The 17,136-nt window shown below is 41.9% G+C and overlaps 2 protein-coding genes across 3 annotated transcripts in view; both read left to right on the forward strand.

The window, feature by feature from the left end:
- Positions 1-17,136, forward strand: part of opcml (opioid binding protein/cell adhesion molecule-like) — a 442,688-nt gene that overhangs the window by 224,156 nt on the left and 201,396 nt on the right. The window lies entirely within an intron of this gene.
- Positions 3,469-4,077, forward strand: LOC147320087 (uncharacterized). Its single transcript, XM_086307399.1, has one exon. It carries the CDS (start codon positions 3,469-3,471, stop codon positions 4,075-4,077), a length of 609 nt encoding a protein of 202 aa, XP_086163525.1.

Raw genomic sequence — 17,136 nt, forward strand, 5'->3', positions numbered from 1 at the left:
TGTGTTTGCTGTCTCTGCTTGAACTCATAGGCTTTGGCAGTGACTGTAATTCTTTTGATGGGTTATTAGCTGTCTGCTTCTCATCCCCTGGTGTGTACGTGTTAGAATTTGTGCTTCTGAAATATTTTGCCACTGCCTCTTCCTCTTTTTACGCCAACATGCAGATGTAGCTGCTTGTTCCTGTTTGATCAAACACATGGAAGCCTCATTCCTCTTACAGTAGAGAGAGAATGTGTGGCTTTACTCTCCTGTCACCAATGTTCTTTGTAAAGCACTGGCTAAATGTTGCATTATATGGAAAATACAGAATGGATCAACTGTCATTCATTATTAGTTATCAACCTTTCAATTAATATCTGATAACAAAATTTCCCTTTAACTATATATATATATATATATATAAAATTCCCCACTCGCCCCTGTGGGCGGTCAATCCTTCAAGCTCGGGTCCTCTACAAGAGGCCTGGCAGCTTGAGGGTCCTGTGCAGTATCTTAGCTGTTCCTAGGACTGCACTCTTCTGGACAGAGATCTCCGCTGTTGCTCCCGGGATCTGCTGGAGCCACTCGCCTAGCTTGGGAGTCACTGCACCTAGTGCACCGATTACCACTGTGTGACGTACGCTATGCACAGATACACCCACACACAGGTTGTTATCATCAGATTCCACATTTATTGCGAGTGTCCACGGAATTATAACAGAACACCGTCTGACAGCGGTCGGTTCCCGCAGAGTCTTCCTCCTCCGCTCCTCTCCACCTCACTATATAAAGGGAAGGAAAACCACCATCAGTCCAAAATCGCCATCAGCTGTTCTCACCAGCACCGCCCCGTTGAGCTCACTGCATCACTTCTCCCCTGCAGCCGCGCCCCGGACCACACCTCCGCCACACACTGGGACCACCGTCACCTTCACCCTCCACATCTTCTCAAGCTCTTCTCTGAGCCCTTGGTATTTCTCGAGCTTCTCGTGTTCCTTCTTCCTGATGTTGCTGTCATTCGGAACCGCTACATCGATCACTACAGCCGTCTTCTCATGTTTGTCTACCACCACTATGTCCGGTTGTTAGCCGTCGGTATCTGGAAGTCCGTCTGTATCTGGAAGTCCCACAGGATCTTAGCTCGGTCATTCTCCATCACCCTTGGGGGCATCTCCCATTTTGACCCCGGGACTTCCAGGTTATACTCGGCACAGATGTTCCTGTACACTTTGCCGGCCACTTGGTTATGGCGTTCCATGTATGCCCTGCCTGCTAGCATCTTTTTTTTTTGTGTGTGCATCCCGTTTGGATCTTTAGCCATCAGAATTGTTGTCTTAAGGCCAAAAAAGATGCAAAGCGGATTTATTTTACCAAGTGGATCATCATGGCCTTGCCATATTGGTCCATTTGATTGACCTTTATTGTAATTACGAATTTATTTTATTTTCAGTTGCAACAAATGGGACAGACATGACTGGGGGATAGGACAGGGAGAAAGAATGAAAGAAAGAGAGGGAGAGAAAGAAAACCTGCTAGCATCTTACACCCTGCTGTTATGTGCTGGATTGTCTCTGGAGCATCTTTACACAGCCTGCACCTGGGGTCTTGCCTGGTGTGATAGACCCCAGCCTCAATGGATCTTGTGCTCAGTGCTTGTTCCTGTGCTGGCATGATTAGTGCTTCCGTGCTGTCTTTCAGTCCAGCTTTGTCCAGCCACTGGTAGGATTTCTGGATATCAGCCACCTCCTCTATCTGCCGGTGGTACATACCGTGCAGGGGCCTGTCCTTCCATGATGGTTCCTCACCTTCCTCCACTTTCTTGGGTTTCTGCTGCCTGAGGTATTCACTGTCAGTTGGGGCCATCTTCGTGATGTATTCGTGGATGTTCCTTGTCTCATCCTGGACTGTAGTGCTGACACTCACCAGTCTCCAGCCCCCTCCTTTCCGCTTAGCGTACAGCCTCCGGGTGCTGGACTTGGGGTGAAACCCTCCATGCATGGATCTTGTTCTTACCGTTCAGCTGACTCCTTAGGACTTGCCTGACCCTCTGCAGGTACTTGGTGGTTGCAGCTTTCCTAGCAGCCTCTTCATGGTTCCCATTCACCTGTGGGATCCCCAGGTACTTGTAACTGTCCTCTATGTCTGCAATGTTGCCTTCTGGTAGTTCGATCCCCTCCGTTCTGACTACCTTCCCTCTCTTTGTTACCATCCGACTACACTTCTCCAGCCCGAACGACATTCCGATGTCATTGCTGTATATCCTGGTGGTGTGGATCAGTGAATCGATGTCTCGTTCACTCTTGGCATACAGCTTGATGTCATCCATGTACAGGAGGTGGCTGACAACTGCTCCATTCTGTAGTCGGTATCCGTAGCCAGTCTTGGCAATTATCTCACTGAGGGGGTTAAGGCCTATGCAGAACAGCAGTGGGGACAGAGCATCTCCTGCCAGTCTGCCATTAGCTGGTGTTTTGTGCCTCTGGTATTCTTGCCCATCCCTTTCTGTGCCAGGCTCATGTATTGACCCATGTGCCTGTTCATCTTAGCTGCTATGATGCCTGACAGGAGCTTCCACGTGGTGCTGAGGTTATTGGTCGGTAGTTGGAGGGGACCGGCCCGTTCTGGGGGTCCTTGAGGATCAGGACTGTCCGGCCTTCGGCTAGCCATTCCGGGTGTCTCTCGTCAACTAGCAGCTGGTTCATTTGTGCTGCCAGGCGCTCGTGGAGTGCAGTCAGATTCTTCAGCCAGTAGGCATGAACCATGTCAGGGCCTGGTGCTGTCCAACTCTTCATACTGGAGACCCTTTCTTGAATATCTGCCACTGTGATGGTTACTGGACCCTGTTCAGGGAGGTTGCTGTGGTCTGCCCTCCGATCCACTAGCCACTGAGCATTGCCATTATGGGTTGTGTCCTTCTCCCATATGCTCTTCTAGTATTGTTCTGCCTCCAGCCTTGGTGGTGCTGTTCTCACATTGTTCCTCTGCCACTGAGAGTACACTTTGGCTGGTTCTGTTGAGAACAGCTGGTTTATTCTCTTGCCTTCTATCTCTCTGGTGTACCTCCTCAAGTGGCTGGCCAAGGCTGTGAGTCGTTGCTTGGCAGTTTCCAAGGCCTCAGGTATGGACAGCTTCCTGTACTTCCGATAGTTGGCTAACCTCCCTCCGTGCTACCTTGATCTTAGACTCTAGCCTCCTTCTCCATGGAGGGTACTGTCCCTTGTGGCTGTTCAACTGGCAGCCAAGCATCTCACTGATCACTGCTGCCGTATTGTAGTTCAGCTTGTTAGTGTCGGTAATCGTGGCTGTAGGTATCGTCCGTAGTGGCCAAGGCTGTGAGCTGTGGCTCTCAGCGAAGGCGGTTGCACTTTTCTCCTCTCCTCCTCACCCTTATCTTTCCTGCTTAGCCTCTATGTCCTTGTCTTGTCTCGTATGCATTACTCTCCCTGGAATAGACTCACACGGTCGTTCTCTAAAGCCTAAAAGAGAATTATGGATTTGATCAACTGGTCTCTGAATGCTATTGACACCCTTTTCTCAACGAGAAGTCTGGGCTCGGGAGAGCCTGAGTGCCCTGGAGGGACTTTCCCTGCCGGATACACGATGGACGGGTGGCAGAACTGGAGGGTCATGTGCCTGGCGGGACTGTCGATCGAGGACGCTGAAGATATCTATCTATTCGGAACCGTGATAACAGGGTTTTTGCTGATCGGAGTTGGCTTAGCCCTGGTTTATCGGAGAAATAAGAAAGCAGAACCGGCTGTTCAAACCCCCACAAGGCTGCCCGCTGGAATCGAAGCGATGGGACGAGGCGCGACCTCTCACAACGAACGTAATATGGTCAACACCTTGGAGACGCTTGCATCGGCTGTGAAGGCTCAAAGTAACAACATTGAGCGTATGGGGGGATACATCAGAGAGAGGCCTGCTCAAAATGGGACCCTTGAGCGACAGTTGGAAGACATCGCGGAACGGATCACTGCAGCTGTGAGGTCTCAGAATCAAAAGAATGACAACACCATGGAACAGAAGTTTGATACCATCATGGGGAGGCTCGCGGCTCTCCAACGGGAGATCGAGAGGCCAGTGTCGGAGTGTTAGGGCAGCCTGAAAATTCTTCTTGGCTGCTCGCATGGAAATTTACAAAATCAACATCGAGATTGCGGACCCCCCATAACGCGTCAGCTGCTGGCCCAAGGCTGGAGCCGAACAATCACTCCCTGATAATGACTATGTTACGGCTATTCTTCCCGTCCCATGCAAGGACACCTGGATTGGCTGGAGGACTGTTTACTTAGCCTGATAGGCCGAAGGACACTGTCTCAGCTAAACTATGGACACGCACACACATACACTTACACTGATAAGCACTCACTCATCCCCCCTCCCTTTCCAACGCCTTCGATGCTTCTTGCCCCCTGGGAACACGAGGCGGGTCCCGGCCCGTGCTGTCGAATAGATGACGGCGCCGTCGTAGGATGGCTGCTGTGTTGCCTGGGGTTACTCCTCATCCCCTACCCATCCCTGTGGCTTGTCATGTCTTCCATACTGTTGTGCTGTGGACATTTATGTGCTTTGTGCAGAGGAGTTTTTTTTTTGTTTCCTGTTCTCGTGCTGTCCTACCATGGAAGCACAGCATGAGTGGAGGTCTCTTTTTTTCCTCTTGTACCTTCCCGTTGTTGTGTACATTTCAGTGTTTTTCTGTAACGCTACCGATCTCCGACTTGTAACCCCGTGTGATGTCTGTGTTATGTGTGTAAGGTCGGGGGGGGGGTTCCATCTCGCTACAGGGCAACCTGCTAGTGACAAATAAAAGCTGTTTCATTCATAGTGCTGCATTAACATCATCTAGCAGACCTTCTGAGGGTACTTCACGTAATCTTGGCAACCGGCCATGGGGGGTCCAGGTTTCATGCTTGGCCATGATCCTATCTTTCAGGTCAGTTCCTCTCACACTCAACGATCCTTCTCCTATTGCACTTGGGGCTTGGTACCCAATCTCAGGTGGGGGTGATAATATCTCCCCCCTGACCTGGCTCCCCCTTGCCGTAGCATTTATGTTGTACCTCGTCAATCTCAAGCTGTGAGAGCAGTCCCTTCTTTCGAATGTTGGAACACTGAGCTACTAGTTGTTTCGCCGTCATTGTGGATGTTGGGTATCGAAGAATCCATAGGTCCCTCATCCTATTCATGTAACCCCTTCCGCCAGGGTTTCTTGCGTAGTAGCATTCCAACAACGCCCTGTTTTCGTCTCTTGCCCACCGATGCCTTCTTGTTCCAGTAGCCCACTTCTCGTCAGGGTGCCCTGGTTCCTCAACACCTGATGCGGACCTTGTTGATCGGGCGACGTCCAAGCTGGCATGCCTTCATATTTATCTGTCTTGCTCATGTCTGCGGTAGGTTTGCTTAGCATAGGGGGTCTAGCCTTAGGACCCGTACTGGATACAGATGCCCCAGGCGGGAATCGAACTTGCGATCCTCTGCTCCAAAGGCGTGTAGTCTAACCACTACGTGTGTGTGTGTGTGTATTGTTAAAGGGAAATGGTTGATAACTGATAATGAAATGACAGTATTACATATCAATCTTAGTATAGTTTAAAATCTTTGATCCGTTAGATCTAACAATGTCTCAAGTTGAAAAAAAATAATTGAGGTGTTTTCAGTGTCCTAATTGTGTGTAGTTTGTGACTTCAGAGTTGAGATATAAGTAAAGTATTAGGACACTTGCAGCATCTGTCGTTTCTTTATGAAAATAGTACCTGGTTAAAAATATAAAGAAGACGTTAGACATCAAATGGCACAAAAAAGTAAAAGTAAGACAAAAAAGCACAGACTCCCAATTAATTTCAAAATAATCAGTCATCTGCATTTAGTGTTAGAGAGTTTATTTTATTTTTTCCATTACCACCTGTGGAGTTGCACTTGTCACTCATTTAGGTTCAAGACTTCAAGGTGCAGCTAGCCTCACTTTGAATATTCTTAGTAACACTGCAGTTTTTCAGCAACCTGGGCCAGGGATGGAAAGAGACATAGCTCCATGCTGGATCAGGTTTACAATTCAAGATGCAACATGATGAAGAGACTGACTTACATATCATGGTCATGGCTATCCTGCAGTCGATGAATCCGCCTGCAGAATAGATCGTGGCCACAGTCTCTTTCTCCCAGTTATTGTGAAATGAAAAGTATGGCACAACCAAGAGCCCTGGGGGTGGGATTTGCTTCAAGTTATCAGATGTCAGTAGTAATTCAGATTGATGAAAGATAAGAAAAACTGATTGCATGGGATGACGGACAGCTGTATCACTGATAAATCTGGCTATCTCTGACCCAGCCGAATTGACATCTGTGAGCACAGAGCAGTTTTATATATCAGCCTCTGGTAGTTATTCTGTCTCCGTCACACATGTTAGTGTGATGTCAACTGAGTTAAAGATCCCAGTATTTCTTTGTGCAAGCTAAGACATGTGTGAAGCGATGTGACATATTCTAAACCACATAACAAAACTCCTTTGCTCCTTTGTATGTATTTGAAACCAAAACAACTCTGAAAGCAAATTTTGGGAGACTACATGACATTTAGATAAAAGCCAAACTGTATAAAACCATTTCCAAACAATCTCAGCCTCTGGGTCTAACTTGGAATTTAGAATTAATTTACAATTTATTCCCATTTTCTTGTGGCAGCTCAATTTTTTGACAACTTTTTGACCTCGGTGTGTTTGTGTTTTTTTCTGTCACACACACACACACACACACACACACACACATATATATATATATATATATTAGGGGTGCAACGATACACAAAATTCACGGTTCGGTTCGGTTCGATACTTTGGTGTCACGGTTCGATATTTTTTCGATACAAAAAAAATGTTCATGCCTTTTTAATTTGTCATTTATTAAAATTATAAATATATATCCATCCATCCATTCGCTTCCGCTTATCCTTTTCAGGGTCGCAGGGGGCGCTGGAGCCTATCCCAGCTGTCATAGGGCGAAAGGCGGGGTACACCCTGGACAGGTCGCCAGTCTGTCGCAGGGCTAACACATAGGGACAGACAACCAACTCAAAAGTACAGTTTTTAAATTTAACCCTAACCCTTGTGCGTGTTTTTTATTTTGACAGCGAATGCGCACCTGCGGACCACTTATGTGCAGCCCTGGTTATTTAGCTCGTCATATTGCAGCCACAGAAATTCTTTTGTCCATGAAACCATAAAGCTGCACTTTCTTTTTGCCTTATAGTCTGATTTGTCATAACTTCTCCGTTTTGTGGTAAGCTTTTCTTTGGCGGTCACTTCTTCACCCTGACCTGTCTTATTTGGCTGAGCAGAACTAAAATATATATCGTGTTGCTTTTACACACACACTCACATAAGCTCAGCGATTCTCTGCGCGATCAACCTCTCACATGTTTAAGCTGCGGGAGATTTCACTTGTCATGTTTGCATAGTAAGCTAACGATTAATAAGACGATGTCAGAGGAATTGGTGCACAAATTATCATCACTCACAGATCAGTGCTGTCGCTCTCTATACACAGTTCGCACGATTGCAAAGTGAAAGCAAAAAAACAAGCGCAAATTCAAACGCGATTACAATATGTCACATATTGACAGTGGCTCACCAATGCCAATGACATAATTACCCAGCTACATTTCTGAAAGAATGCAAAAGCATTGACATATATTTTTCCTTCCTACAATAGCCGGACGGGCAGGGAAGAGATAGATTTTGGTAGCCCGACTGAAAAAAATCGCTAGCCCCTGGACGTCGGGCTAGCGATATTGCAAGCCCTGTATCTGATTGAGGAATCACTCATCTTTGGAAAAGAGAGTTTATTACAGAGAAATGGCTCTTTCCAAAATAAAAGCTATACTATCCGCTTCTTCTGGGCTATATTCTCAGCAGCATAAGGAGAATCATGTGCTAACAGCTGTCTAAATGACTCGGCTAAAGTTAGTAGCATGCTTGTTGTTTTTGTCTTTGCACTAGGATGATGTCGGCGTAAATGTGCAGTCATATTCGTTGTGTTCCCACTAGTGCTTTCAGGTTGATCTCGTTGAAATGACCTTAACGCCACAACACGGCAAATCTCCGTTAACGAGCTACCGCCAATCGCCCCGTGCATGGGGCTAGACGGCCAACACGTTAACGAGCTAACTGCGCTAACACACTAGTTCCCACCAATGTAATTGAGCATTGCATGGCACATCCAACATACTGTTTTACTTTAGTCCATGACTCGCTTACCTTCAGGGTCATACGTCACATGAAAACCAAAATAATTCCAAACGCCAGATCTGAATGTTGCAAGGAGAGCTTAACTTCTGTCTTGCTAGCTTGCCCTGCGCTCTTCCTTCTGACTATGCTGTCTGTGTTGAGCGCTCAGTGGATCTGCGCTCGACAGTGCAGCCTAGGCGGAGTAGTCGAACGCAGATTCACTGAGCGCTCAACACAGACAGCATCGTCAGAAGGAAAGTTGATAAAATAAATTACAAATGTTGTATTGTTCGATACATATGCGTACCGAACCGAAAGCACTGTATCGAACGGTTCAATATCGATACGAATATCGTTGCACCCCTAATATATATATATATATATATATATATATATATATATATATATGTTTTTTTTTTTTTCCCCTGAGTTCTAGTTCTTAGGTTTTGCTGCTGTGCCTCTGTGTTTTCATGTATGTTCTTTTCCTGTCTCAGCATGTATCATATGTTTCCTGTTTTACTTTGATAGTTCCTCATCTTGTGTTAGTATATTCTGTTTTGCTTCCTTCCATTCTCGTGTGTCTGTGGCTGTATCCCAATTCAGGGTCTGCAGCCTTAAAGTACGCAGTCTAAACGATCCTCAAGGGCCACGTACTTAAGACAGCTAAGGCTGGAAGTGCGAGGCTTGTGAAATGGGACGGTCTAGCCCCCGTTGCGCTGCCCAGGTTGCCTAGCAACCATGATACTAACAGCTAGAAACGTTTCATACAGCTTTGTTTAACAGAAATGAAGGAGAAAATCATTTGTTCATTTGTTTGTTTGTTTCTACATGAGCTTTGATCATTCTCTGTAAGATTAAGGTCAGCTATTGAACGGCGTATATTTTAAAATAAAGGCTTTAAAACCAAGTTAGTACAAATGTCACTAATGTCACATAACTTTGCCGACATGTGGCCAACAGTAATGTTTTAATGTTCTTCGTTATTAAACATTTGCAAATAAATAAGTGACATAATATTCAGTACTTACTTAAAGTTTACTCTTTGGGCGCCCCTCATCCGCCGTTCTTTTTCGGCAAAATTATCCACACCCACTGCCGCGCTATGCATTCTGGGATATGGTGGGCCACGAAGTCTACACCGCCACGTCCTTAAAATTCAGGGAAATGAAGGACGCATTTGAGGGCCACATTTCGAGCAGCCTTCAAATTGGGACAGCCTTCGTCGCGTCGCTGTGACGTAATCGGCCTTAAAATGCGGCCTTTAAGGCTGCAGACCCTGAATTGGGATACAGCCTATGTGTGATTAATCCCAGATGTGTTTCTCTCCTGGTCCCCATTCCCTCATTACTAGGGATGGGTACCGGTGTTCTGACATAAACGGTAAAAACCAGACCGAAAAGCAGCACACATTTCGGTGCTTTTTTTTCCTGAGCTGTGATACACTTCTAGCCAATCATTTTACGTTTCCGAGGATAGTAGGCGGGCCCAGGTACGTACGTTCTTTTAGAGCAGAGCTACAGATTAAAAATGTCCAAGGCGAAGTGGTCAAAAGTCTGGCTGTACTTCACAGCAAAATATGCAAACTCAGCAGCCTGCAACAAGTGCTTTAAGCTGATACTGTGATACTGTCAAAGGAGGTAACACCTCAAATCCGATGAAACACCTGGCGACGCATAGCGTTTTTTTTAAAAGCCCAGAAATGCGCCGTATTTGATAGCTTGCTGCGAGACCTCACACCGAGCACATCTACTGCGGGTGGGTTGCCTGTTATGCAACATCCCCCAAAAACACGAAGAGTAGAGTACTGACCCCTAGCCCTGCCAGTGTAGCAGAAATGATGACGGATGATGATGGCAGCAGCAGCCGTTCTTCTCTGCGTGAGTAGCTTAATGTTGTTCGTGTGTAATTTACGTTGAGTAGGCTAACCACGTTATTACATTAATGCATGTAAGGTGAACTAGCAAACATCATCATAGTTACATGCGGCTGTCTTCTTGTTTGATGGCAGATAATCCCTGCACACTGGCCAAGAAGGCTAAAATGACCAAAGAAAAAGTGGAAAACAGTTAAACATGAGAGGTTTAGGACAAAGTTTGTGTTTTTTCCATTGTTTAAGCACTGCTTCCAGCCAAGAGTGATATCATATATGCCCCATAGCTGCAGAAAAGGCTAACATTGTTATCTTTTTACAAAAAACAGCTGAACATGAGAGGTTTTTGGACCAATTTTTTGTTCTCCATTCTTTAAGCACCGGTTTGAGCACCGGTTTGAGCACCGTTTGAGCACCGGCACCGTTTCAAAAGTACCGGTTTGGCACCGGTATCGGATAAAACCTAAACGATACCCATCCCTACTCGTTACCCTGTTGTATTTGGTGTCTGTTGGTGGCTGACCTAGAGAAGTGCATAATAACAACTTATAATCAGTTGGTTTTAAAAGTGAGTATAATAGTGATCTATGTATATATTCCTGGAAGGAAACTGTAAAAGCATCTAAAAGCACATCAGTTTTGATGTGCTTTTAGATGCTTCCAAAGTATTTGACACAGTCAACCATCAGAAGTTGTTGATCAAATTGTAAAGCAAAGGGGTCTCTTTATATCTAATTATAATGATATACTTTTTGTACTCACATCAAACTATGCAAGTTGAGTGCGGTAAGGATGTATCAAAAACTTTTTCTGTATCTAATGAGTCGATGTGGAATATTGTTCCCTGTTTTCTTCATTTTGTATCTTGATGATATTTCAGTCAAGTTAAATGATTAAGGACTGGTTGTATGGTGGGTAACCTTCTTGTTAATCATTTAATGCACCCTGATGATTTGGTCTTTTAGTCCACTACAGTCCAGGATAGTAGCAATTACTTGGAGTTTGTGCTAGTTATTGTGCTCAGTATGATATTTTGTTTAACCTCCTAAGACCTGAACTCTTTCATGGCAGCTCTGACAAAAACAAGATTGACATATGAGGACATTTGTTTTAAATTTCAATAGAACATTTGCAGTATAATGTCCTCATAAGTGATTATCAGGCCCCTGTAGAGTAAAATTTTGTATTTTGGTCTAGACATCCCAAAATGTGATGTCCACATATGTGGATGCCAGGTCCTAGGAGGTTAAAAGAGTTCTAAAAAGAGTGTTGTTGTGATTGCTACAACTAAGGAGGATCAGAAGTGAGATTGGATGGAATCTTTGTCTTTAGCAGACAAAGTATTGGATCTGGTAAGCAAAGTGAAGCCTATTGTACCCCTTTGGATACAGCTCATTTGTGGTATTATTACAGTAAAGCCATGATGAAAAACCTGCAGGAGGCTTTTCAGGATACACTTAGAATTTTCCTCAGACTTACAAGACTTACAAGATTGTTTGTGATACTTCTTTTTTACGATATGAACTAGTCTAATCTGAAATATATATATATTTTTAAAAATAATCTCATCATCACATTGCTTAGCATTGCTTTGCTTATTTTCTACCTCTCTTTGAAGGATCCATACAGAGGGGGATTAGCGAGTCTCTGCTCTGCTATTGTTTTTTTCTTTTTCTTTTTTGTCTATGCGATCCTACTAGGGAGGCATTAGGATGTGGCATGGTACACCAATGAAAAGGTGTACCATGCCACATCCTACTGCTTTCTATGCGATATTCATATGCCATGCATTGATCTTTCTTCTATCTAATCCAAACTGTGATCTAATGCTTTAAAATGCAGGAAGTATTCCTATCCAGGGTAATAATCTTTAAACATTACATGAACAAAAAAAGAAATATACCAGTTAGATGTTAAAATGTCACAGTTTTAACTTTCAGTGGGTAGGCTAATACAATTGGGTTGTCAAAAAAATTAATACTTAATATAACTAGAAGCTAAAAATTATTATAAAAATAAATAGTCATTTGCAACAGTATTTATTTACACAGTGCCGTCTTGGCCTCATTCACTCGCACACACACACTTGACAGAGCTGCACTGCTGGCAGGCACACAGCTCCTCCCTACACAAACCCCCTCAGAAATAGTTGAAATAGTTAATGTTCATACCAGCGAACAACAGTTTAGGAAGAATTTACAACACTGAATATTTAATATTTAATAGTGATCGTAAATTTAAATTTGACTGGTACACAAATTGATATTAGCTCTTAAATTATTAGCAATCACCCGATAGCCACGGTAACTGTCTGTAGTTAGATAAAAGATGAATAATTATGGGTCATGAATGGAATGTTGAGCCGTCACAGAGCAGATTAGGAACATGTGGAGAACTGGGCAGGATGCTGCCTGTACAGTGTAGTAAAGCTGAACTGTAGCCGAACTGAGTAGAAAGTCCAGAATTATATCCAAAAGTTCAGATCATAGTAGCGAGTCTCAGGGTGAGGAGCAGAGCTGAGGAGGTGAAGAGCTGCAGATTGAGGAAGAGCAGTATGAATGCTGGATAAGAGAGAGGCTGCAGATGTGGACAAGATGAGAACTTCTCTACTCTAAAATGATTTGTTAAAATGTTTTTCTAACTGGGTTGTAGCCAGTTCACAGGTTACTTTTAAAATGCAGTCAGTTGTTTCATAGTGAGCACTCTTTTTTCTTTTTTTTACTAATACCACATACTATCCAAAGATTATTTTTTAACTTTTTCACAAGGCTCTTCTTGTACAACAATTAAAGTATTTACATTTGTCAGATATTGTGCTGTTGTACTATGTCATTATTTGTAACGTTTAAGATCTTTAATGAAATGATCTCAAGAAACAAAAACCCTAAACTCTAAGTCTTAAATATATATTTTGTTGTTTTTGTTATTTATTCCTTAGAATTGGGAAAGTTTATTAAAAAAAATTAGCAACTTATTTTTTCAAATTACTTGTTCGCCATTACTTCTCAAAATTTTACTTATGGTATCAAAAAAGGTGTAGGGTATTAAGGACTTTCCTGGGTGTTGGTATTTAGTTTGAAATTCAAGCATCATGACAATCCCATACTATAACCTATACCACAAATGTTTCAATACTGAAACATTGATTTAGTACAGAAATAACATTTAGTAATATTTTATATATATTAAACATGGCACAAAAAAGATTAAACCTTAAAATACACTGTAGGTGCAGAATATCATGTATTTATTAAAGGACAATATACGAGTTTTGTGTTTTGATTTATAGTAAAATACATATTCATACATTAAGGTTTTACAGAAAGACTGTGACATTTAACAACAACAAGCAAACAAAAACCTCATGAGAGCTTGCTGTATTGTTGTACTGATTGCTGCTTTGTTATCACAAAGAATACAAATATGCCAAATTTTGAAATGTCTGAAATGTGAAATATATCTTAGCTCAAAGCAGATTAAAGGAAAGAAAAGAGGGACTGAATAAATGAATACTGTACTTTAAACATCACACTCTTGGTGCAGCTTTCATTACTGATGTTGGCCCACTGTCTGATTGAGGTCTGTGTCTTGTTAAACCTTTGTGCAAATCTGTCTGTCGAAGGGAGTGAGGGAAGAGAAGTTACTACATAAAATTATAATCTTCAACTGGACTGATATTAAATGTGTCTTTCAGTACTACACAAATGTACAAATATGAATGATTTGAAATGGCTTAGTGTTAATCAAGGTTATTCTAGTCAACTAAAACTGAGCTAAAAACTAAAGTGTGAAAAATTTATTTAATAAATGAGAATAATATGATAAAATAAAAAAACAGAACAATATTTTATATTTTAAAGAAAATCTTTCAATTTATATAGTTCAAATTTGAACTTGACTATGATTCAACTGTCTTCAGAGTATTGTACGGTAAAAGCTCCTATGTATTTCATAAATCCTAAAACTAACTGAAACTAAACTGAAAACCCAAATTTAGTATAAAATAAATGTGTATTATGTGTATGATGTGTATTAATCTTTAGACATGAAAACATTTTATATTGTCAGAGTTCCTGGGTCGGTGACCCAGTGTTTTCAGTTTTGTTCATGTTCAGTTTATTTTGCCACTTCCATGTTCTCACTTCCTGCTTTTCCTGTGTCAGCTCGTCTCGTGTCATTAGCCAGATTATTTTCAGCGGTGTACTCACCGGTCTCTCATTATCATCCTCATCAGTCTATGTATTTAAGCCCTCTCTTCCCTTCAGCCCTTGTTGTGTCATTGATGTTCGTGTGATGTTATGTTGTCGTTTCCGCCTGCGTTCAGTCAGCCAGCCATCCAGTTAGTCTTTTGTTCATTCAGTCAGCCGTCCAGCCAGCCATTTCCTACCTCGGTTCTGTTTGTTCACTCCATCGGCAATAAACGCCCACCTTCACCTACCTACCTGTGAGTCCAGCATTTGGGTCCTCCTTCTCTCATCCACGACACTACTCCTGACATATATCTGATATTTTATACTGAATTTTATCCCTGACACTTAGGGTTAGGGATAGTGTTAAAGGAACTAATCAGTAATTAGAAATTAGAAATATTCCTAATCCAGGTGACAGTGTTAATGCAAGTATCAAATTTATAATTATTTTCCAATGCATATTTGTTGTTTAAGATTTTAAATTGTCTGTCATACCTCCTGCCACTTCATTTGATTAACTTTTACCCAGGAGAATCTATAAAATCTAAAAGGATATCTTTAACTAAAGATGATACTGTACCTTTTTGGCACTCATTCTCACTGAAAGCTTCAGCTCAATGGAATGCCCTGCCTGATGCCATTAAGAACTCCAGCTCTTTGACCAGCTTTAAAAACAGACTGAAATATTTGGCGAAAGACTCAGACTAATATAAACTGATGTCTGTTTTTTCCTTGTGTCGCGCTTATGAGTGTATTGATATTGTTTGTTCGCTTTGCAATTTACTTTTTCTCAAACATTTTTGCTATTTTATGCACGCAACAGACTTCAGATGGAAATTAGCCTTACGCTAACTCTGGTTCAGTGCAGCAGGTAAGTGGTCAGGACTGGTAGTAGAACAAATTTCTCAGTTAACCCAGGGTTTTTCATATGTAAGGGGTGGCATTGACAATATCTGACCAATCACGCTAATATAACTGAGTGGCTGACTTTACAAATGAAGTATAACCTACTATCAGAAAAATATAAAGAGGGTGGAGGATGAAGGACCCAAAGTCACCCAAAGTGATTCGACTCTTTACACTCAGTGCACACGCAAGCGATAATTCTTGTAGCCTGACGCTTTCTGGCTTTTAAGCCAGGCTCCTGATTCCTGCTTACAGCTCAGCACATAGGTCCTGGTGTCTACTGAAATAGAAGAGGCAAAATCACACAATTACTGCCAGATGTGTCCTGACCAGCCTCCCCTGGCACTGCCCCCTGAACCTGCCATTCCACCCCTCCCCTGCAGCTGACACACAGACCATAAATGAGTAATAAAAAATAAAAGTAGCACAGCTGCTGCAGATAAATCAGTGGTGTGAGAGGAAGAGCACTGTACAGTAGATCAGTGGTAAAACTGTGCTTTGTTTTCATTATTAATAAAATGTTATCTCTTTGAAGGCATGAAGGAAAGCTGACAAAAATGCCAATTGTGTGAGTTAACTGACTTATCATAACGTCACCTTCAATACATGGGAGAATAAGATGGTTTATAATTTAGTATTTTGTTAAATTATCATTATTTATTTGTATTCTTATTGTTATTATTTGAAATTTTACCTGCGTTAGTCTCTGTTAGCCAATCTTAATGAAAGTTTATTTCAAGTGGATCTAACATTGTTAGACTCAGACTCATGCCCCATAGGTATTCATGCACCTCATGACCTCATGACTTAGGTTTCCAGAAACCTCACATTAGTTGGCATAATGCAAGCTTATAATGAGCTGCTGTTGTTGTCACCTGTCTGGAGATGGGAGAGTCACATGTCTAATCTGGGGAGTAAATTAGTTTTTGGGTTTTTTTGCATATTTTGATTTCAATGAAGGAGATGACGGTTGAAGTAAAGAAGATGGCATTCTGTCTACATCTGACCCTGAAAAAGGATAAGCAACAGAGAATGGATAGATGTATATTGACTTCTGATTTTTATCTATAGTTGCTGTGATTGCTATTATCTTTTGATTAAGTTTTAATGTTTTGATGAAACAGCTAAGAGAAAAAGAAAGGATAAAAAGCAACAAAAAAACCCCAGTTCAGACACAGAGTGATATTTAAAACCAGTTCTAGATAGGTAAGTAAACAGCTTAACAGATACTTGTTTTACAGAACTTGACTTTGTCTAAAAATGATTATAAAATCAGAAAAGCAAATTTATATTCAACACACATGAAACAAGAGACTAGCAAAATAAAACAGAAAGTAATGAAACGGGGGGGGCAATTAATGTAATAAATGGAGACTTATCATTAATCCACTTAAAGGTTTTTTCTTGTTAACTATTATTACAAATTAAGAAAGCACAATCTCAGGTCAAAATAAAGTCATGGAAAACAAAACAGGAGCTAAAGGTAGCTAATATTAAACTCTAAAGAACAAAGAACAACTAAGTAAAGAATACAACATTAAACAAAACATAAAACTCAAAACAAAGGATAGGATCCCGACAGTAACACAAGTATGTGCCTCATCATTGACTTACAATGACGAAACAATAGCAGAACGTGTAATAAAGATTCACGTCACATGTACACTTTTTGTTCCTGCATTTGTTTTTTCTTTCCATTGGAACATGCAGAAAGCTTATGAATGAGAGAGAGAAATGCAGTATCATTATCATTACAGGTTATGTTTTTTTGTGATTTCAGGACCTGTAAATATAATCCCTAAATAAATGGCCACATGACAGCTTAAAATAATTTTTCAACCAAATTTAGCACTGAGCAAAATCCTTGTACAAGAAAATAGGCCAAACAAAGGCAAGTCTTAGTTGTGAAAGTGAATCAAAGTCACATGTCCCACATTCTTCTCTTTCTGATCTCTGAGAATGAGAA

The sequence above is a fragment of the Aulonocara sp. 'chitande type north' Nkhata Bay genome, linkage group LG10 (genome assembly GCF_057382095.1).
Source record: "Aulonocara sp. 'chitande type north' Nkhata Bay isolate Kocher_YH1m ecotype deep benthic linkage group LG10, A_spYH_male_GT1.1, whole genome shotgun sequence".
Lineage (NCBI taxonomy): Eukaryota > Metazoa > Chordata > Actinopteri > Cichliformes > Cichlidae > Aulonocara > Aulonocara sp. 'chitande type north' Nkhata Bay.

Coding starts and splice junctions, on each gene's coding strand:
- LOC147320087 (XM_086307399.1), top strand. CDS start 3,469: ATGGATTTGATCAACTGGTCTCTGAATGCTATTGACACCCTTTTCTCA.